A 7221-nucleotide genomic window follows, 5' to 3' on the forward strand; every position below is an offset into this window, starting at 1 on the left:
TTTCCCACAGAATATTTGGTTCTGAACCCATCCATCTCAAACTGACTTTTCTGATAAGGCATTAAGAAGCAAGTGTTGTCATATCCATTCTGCTTTAGCTTTGAAACTGCAGTAGGGAAGCTTTGTTAGCCAATTTATATTATTTACTTGTTTAACAGCAAAGGTTTTCTATTCATGTAGTAAGATTGATCTGCCAGATGTAACAACACAATACTACTACCAAGTGTTGTAACAGAGTACAACACAGCAAGATGGTAGCTTGTCTGAGATGGCTATAGAAATGTCTAATCCTGTGAGAAAGATCAAGTCTCCCTTTTAGCTTGCAAAAATATTACATTTCTATAACACTATTTTCACACATTTTTTGAACTGATGTTGTAGTGTGGTAAGCACAGCCTGCTTATACTAGAACTGCCACCAGAAACAACAGCCTCAGAACACCTTGTTCCTATTTCTCACTCCCTTCACCCCCAGAATCTCATAGGGGTCTTAAAGTAAGACAGAACAGGTTTCCCTCCCATCAAGTTCTGCTATAACTTACGCTAGTTTCCCAATTCAATTCACTGTGTGACTGCAAAAACACTTGTCCTGACTCAAACCCACAAGACACTGGTATAGAAACAAGGAGCAAGACTGTGTTTGGTTTAAACAGCATTACAATTGGTGAAACAGCTGCTAGCAGAAACAAATGTGTTGCAACACATCTTCACAAAAAATGACAGAAAAGGATGAGAAGAGCATAGGGAAGACAGTTAGTTTAGAAGATCAAGTAAACCAAGAACAACTTACTGGGCAAAAGTAGGTGTTTTCTGCTATGTGGTTTGCAACAACGTTGTTTTCTGCAGACAGAGACATTATGAAAAGGAGTGCATCACGGGCCTGTTGGCCTACTGTTCCTTCTCGGTGGATGAAGGGAATCAGCAGGGAAAATATAAGGAAATTGGCAGCTCCATGGTCCTCACTGGTGTGAAAAAACAGTTCTAAAATGGAGGGATCTTTGGCTATTATAGAGCAGAGCTGGTTCAAGAGGACAACCAACTCTGTTTCCACTGTTGGAGCAGCTGTTCCTGAGCAGGAGCTCAGCAACATCATCAAAGGCTTCAAGATGGGTTTGTGATGCAGCAAAGGCTGATGAGATTGGGTTACTAGCATTTCATACATTTTGAGTTGCTCGATTTTTGTCTCATCCGTGAACTCTCGCCGGAGGCTCCAAAGAAAAAGCTTCTCCATGATGTTTTCTGAGACCACAAACTCCAGAATAGGCCCCATTGAGGCATCACTTGCTTGCTCCTCAATTAACAAGAAAAGCATGTGCTCCACATAGTTCTGAACAGTGCTGGCCTCATCAGGTGAAATTGCCCCATATTTTGCCTGAGTGTTTTTCAAAGGATCATGCTTCTCTAAAATCTTCACAACCTAAAGGAAAACAAAGGCACATCAGTTATTTAAATGCTTTTTTAAAAGATATTCACTTACTCCATAAGAGGAAAAAAAAAAAAGGTCCTTATTTAAAATTACTTAAAATGTGCAAACTCTTTATGCTTTTAGGTTTTGTCTGTCAAACTTTCTAAATTTAGTATCAGAGATTATCACATTTGGCATAGACGAGGCCAAAACAATGCTTTTGTTCACTAAGAAAATATTTTACATTATAATATATACTTTATATATTTAATATTTTAATATTAATAATACCTAAGTTTGCCACTTGTCTTATTGCTGAAAACCTGGGGTTCTCTGAAGTATGGATAAACTAAGTTCCCTCAGCCTTCAGAAATCGAGTTTCAGTGATGTTTGGAATAAGTTTCTTTGTCACAGAGGACTGAAATCAAAAGGCCTGCTCTTCAGCCAGAGTAACTGTGCTCAAGAGTGTCAATATCATGAGATGATCAGCAGTAGTAAAAGCAGCAGAAGCCCACAAAGCTAATCTTTCCTGGCCACATCTATAGAGCCATAGAATCAACCAGCTTGGAAAAGACCTTTAAGATCATCAAGTCCAACCTTTACCCCAGGACGGCCAAGTCCACCACTAAACCATATCACTGACGGCCTCATCTACACAGCTTTTGAACATTTCCAGGGACAGTGACTCCACCACTCCCCTGGGCAATCCTCTTCCAATGCCTGACTACCTTTGTGGGAAAGAAATTTTTCCTAATATCCAATCTAAATCTCCCCTGGCACAGCTTGAGGCCATTATCTCTTGTCCTATCATTTGTTACTCGGGAGAAGAGATCAGCCACCTCCTCCCTCCATCCTCTTTTCAGATAGCTGTAGAGAGCGATAAGGCCCCCTCTGAACCTCCTCTTTTCCAGACTAAACAACCCCAGGTCCCTCAGCCGTTCCTCATCAGACTTGTGCTCCAGGCCCTTCACTAGCTTTGTTGCCCTTCTCTGGACCTGCTCCAGCAATTCAATATCTCTCCTGCAATGACAAGCCCAGAACTGAACACATGATACCAAATGGTCACCGATACCCACGTACACTTGCAACATTCAATATGGATTTAGGATTGAGTAACAATTGTCATCCCAGAATTTACACCCCTGGATTAAATTCTGTTCTGCACACAATCAATGAAGCTTGCTGTCTGTGAAACAGCTACTTTTTTAGCCTTTTTGTGGAGGCTAATTGCCACAAAAACACAAAGGAACCTAGCGGCTCCCCTAACATGACAGTATCACTATAGTTAAGTGAGAAAAGGTGAGTTTTGAATGATGGTTCCTCTGACTCTAGAAACACCTCAGAAATACCACCACTCATCTAGCTTGTTCTCAGGATGGCCGAAAACCAGCAAAAGCAGCAGCACAGAAATCAATTTTACATAAACCGTTAGTTATTCATATTACTGCAGCAAAAAAGACCTTGTATTGTGGTGCTCAGAGCAAAACATCTTTGCCTAAAAGCAATTATACTCCTGATGACATGCAAACAATTTCTGGAATATGCTGAAGTGCATAATCTACATTTATCCATAACAAACAACACTGCGTACAGCTTTGCACCACGCATCAAATATACTTCATAAAAGCTAAGCAAGCCCTACGCAGCATAAGGAAAGGAAGCACAAAGGTTTGCAACAAGGTACAAGTCACTGTGAATCACTAGAAAAGCCAGTAAGAAGATCTAGGCATTCCATGAGAAATTACCATGTACTACCACTTTCCATTTAGATGTAAATCTGAAAATTCAAAGTGCGATTAGTAAAGCCTAACCATACCTTGAAAAGTCAATTACCTTTGTGTTTTAAGAAGGTTTCAGTGTCATCTACTACATTCTGCATTAAGGGCATTTGTTCCTTTGCAATTCAGCATTATCCCAAAGAAAGAATGAAGCAAATTCCTATTAATGTAACCTACTTCAAATCAATAAAACTAATTAACATTACCTGTGCCCAGTGAGTTCTAAACACTATCATGCATGTTTCTGGGTCAACACCCTGCAGGCTCGGAGCCTGGCGATTTTTGCTGATACTGGTTCCAGAGGACATTATAAGTTTTCCAAAGGTGAAGCCAACTAGGCCATGCTGAATTTCTTTTTAAAGTCCTGTAATTAGCTGCAGATGTTCAAGCATCCTGATGAGACTGGCATTGTGACTTGAGCTTTGGTATCCACAGAAATCTGTTAAAAAAACAAAACAAAACACATATACTTATGCACATCAAATAGCAGTGTATAACAGAAAAGAATATACTTAAAGAGAACAATAAAACCTTTTTTTCTTTTAATTCAGTTTGAAGATAGAACTTTTTAAAGCATATTATATGGGACCATCTTCTCAATTTTTTCCTCATGATAACAGCTTCTAATGCTCAAACATTTGAGATCAGCAAAGAATTAAGATGCTACTGTAATAAACAAACATAACAGAAGCTCATGCAGTGAGCATTTTATGCATGTCACTACATTTTCAATTCTTCATTATGACATTTTTGCCATCTGACCATGTCTCTTCACAGCCACTTCATAATTAATGTTGTATAGACTACACAGGTGAAAAAAGAAGTACAGGTTGTTTCCCTATTTTTTAAAAACAATATTTCCATGAATAGATATAGTTACAGATACTTAAAGCTTTCTGGCCAACATCCTATCATAAACCATTGAAAATATCTGCAGAACACCATATGCAAGTAGAAGGATGCATCTGTATCAATACCAAAGTAACTACAAACAACATAAAAGATAAAACCTTCATATATCCAAAGCCAAATAAATTGAGATGTCATATTAAAGGACTCTGAGAATAAGACCAAACATTGAAATGTTCTTTTCATCCATTATTTAATATCCTAGATATCCGAGTATCAAAGTAGTTGCACACCTGCAGGGGAAAGTTAAAATGAAACGAAGACAGATATCTTCCAGATATTTGAGAGGCTTAAGAGAACATATTATCCCCTCAAGCACCTATATCTATGTCAGACAGTTGTCGTGATCCTCCCTTTTTTTCCTCCTCCACAAGCTTTACATTTTCAGTCTCCTTTTTACAAATGAATTAGGCTTTTAACTGAATTCCGTTTTGGGCCATAGCATAAACAAAACACCCAAAAAAAAACCCCCAAACGCAATAAACAAAGAACCCCCCCAAAACTCCAGCCAAACCATATCTCCACAACACCAATGTACAAATTATTTAGGAAGACAACAAATGCACTGCAAGTTCCTACAGTTCATGTAAGTCATAGCAGGTTCTGATTTCCATACGAGACTGCATTTTGGTGTGCTCTCCTTTTCATCAGTCTTCATTAACATCCCAGGGCCCCTGGACCTCTGGGATTCATCAGGTTAGTGAAACACATGAAGAATTTTTTTACTCTATGTTGCCACAGCCTATGTAGCAATTCTTTACCAGTGTAACACATATTTCTCTGCATGTATCTTAAAAGATAAAATTCTTTTCTCTACAGATCTCTGCTTCCTGCATGTGCTTATATTCTTGAAACTGTTAGCACAGGAAAACCTACAGCCTGTCCTAAAAGCAGCAGCAAACATTTGCCATTTTCAAAATGTACACAAATGTACAGGGTACAACTTTAATATTTCTAACACAAGCAAAAAGCAGAAGATGGCTCTGCATTCCCCTGAACCTATATATATTTTTCATGTTCTATATACATGTTATATGTATATACGTGTTCAAACAAGGATCAGAGTAGCAAGGATTTGAGAACCCAACTCCAGAGGCCTAGGATGTGGTTTTTTTATCATTACTAAAACAGTAGGGACCACTGTATGTGCAATGCACAGCTTCTGGTGATTTGTGCCTGCAGCTCTGAGAGCTCAACATTTCTGCCAAAAACCACTCAGAAAACAAGATGAATGCTCAGAGACCATTTAGAATAAGCCTAATGCTTTAAGTAGTTTGCCTAATACCAGACCTAATAATCCAAAGGAATATTTAACTAACCTATTCTTCCAGATCACCTGTCCACTTACTGCCAGCTCCCTCTTTGTCAGCCCCCTCCTTCAAACAGAAATCTTTCCATTTCTGTAAAAGTTCAGACTTCTCCAGGCAAAAGGTGTCCTTCATTACACGGCCCTGATTTACCCTTTGAGCAGATCTGTCCTGCACATGAAGTGAAGCAAGCAGCTTTAGAAAAACTAATGTGATTGTGTAATTAAAGATGGTATCATAAGGTGCAGCAAGAGAACTTAATTAGAAAAGCAGAAGCAAGCCCAATTCTGGAACTTACGAGTTGTTTGACTTTACAACTTAGAGGTTGTTTTAATGTAGACTCTGCATTTTTTTTAAGAATTTAAACTGATATTACACAACTAGCTATCACATGACAAATTCTGTCAGCAGTACAGCAGTAGGATGCCAAGGATAGAATCAGAAACTTCAGATCAGCCTCCACTATTTAAGATAGTAAACAACAGTAGGGGAGATTATGGCTTTCTTCAGGAATGCTGATAAAAAACAAAGATCAGTGATATAAGACTCTAGAGTTGCATGCAGAGCTCTAGGATGCATCACACAGGCAATCCAAAACTATTTAACCCATTACCCTCTCTTCTCCTCTAATCTGTTCTAATTCTCTGTCCTCCCCAGCATTTGCAATTTTCTTTTCCCCTTATGCATCCTTCCTACCCCAACCTCAGACTCCACAAATTTCAAGAGAGTACTCAATCACTCCCAATGAGACAGACCCTCTTTTAAATGACTACTTCTATCTTGTAGCTCTCTAAACATACATTTTGGAGGTAGAGGTTCCATACTGGTGCTTTGGTCATTATAGATTCCTGAAATACAGCCCTACTTCTCTGCAGCTATGAAAAGACTTAAAGTGAACACATGTGGTACATCTCTCACCACAGGTTCAAAATACAGCAAGATGACAAGAGATCCAGCAACAGAGCCACTGTTAGGTTTGTGTGTCCAATAAGACAGCTCACTTTCCACAAAAGTGCTACTTAGTTACATTTGTGTAAGAATTTATAACCACCACCATGTTACTGAGCACTCAAGTGCTGCCTCTGTTAACAGCATACTGCCTAAGCAGCTAACTGCTACAGTCTGCACTTACAGCATGGACATCTTTTCCTCCACATCACAGTTACACATATCCTAAGTCTAGCTATGATATATAAACAGATATAGACCCTGCAAAAGAAGTCTTCAATACAAGAAAGTGTCCCACCATTTCCTGCATAAAGTCCTCTAAGGTCCCATTTATCCAAGATATTTAAGACCTTCTTGCTATTTCCAAGTCCCGATTTGGGCACACTCAAATTACACCACCATGAGTTTTCAGATACACAGGTGATTAATAACTGCCAGCATTATGATTCAAATTGGATCTTTTTCAGAGTTAGATGGCACTAGATCAGAAGAGCAAAAGCTTTCAGTGTTACTAACTCTAAAAATGTCTATACTTCCATCCACAGAAGACTTTTAGGAAGGTTCCCTCAAGCTGATGTTGCATGCATCCTGCCTGGTCTATTTACTATGCTTGTTATTACCGGTACAAACACCACAACATTGCTTGATAAAGATCTTTGGGATTATGTGACTGACAAACTGTAAAGTAGCAAATTCAGCTCCAGCATTTATGTACTCTAACTAAAACCTGACAGTATACTGCACATACACACAATCACAAGAATAAAGTTGTTTACATCTTTAATAACAAAGAATGACAAAAAAGATCATTCATCCCTTGGTGACAAAAAAGAGCACCTCAGTAAAATTCAAATCAAACAGCTCATTCTGAATGC

General features: G+C 38.7%; 1 protein-coding gene across 1 annotated transcript in view; it reads right to left on the minus strand.

Moving 5' to 3' along the window:
• FHIP1A (FHF complex subunit HOOK interacting protein 1A) overlaps window positions 1-3490 on the minus strand; it is a gene marked incomplete at both ends in the record, with an annotated part of 35051 nt that extends 31561 nt beyond the window's left edge. Inside the window, 2 exons of the mRNA XM_080619900.1 lie at window positions 790-1416; window positions 3389-3490. Of these exons, the coding sequence (XP_080476026.1) occupies window positions 790-1416; window positions 3389-3490 (729 nt within the window). The remainder of the gene's footprint in view (window positions 1-789; window positions 1417-3388) is intronic.
• Window positions 3491-7221: the final 3731 nt, after the last annotated feature.

This window comes from Psittacula echo (assembly GCF_963264785.1).
Source record: "Psittacula echo genome assembly, chromosome: 1".
Classification (NCBI taxonomy): Eukaryota; Metazoa; Chordata; class Aves; order Psittaciformes; family Psittacidae; genus Psittacula; species Psittacula echo.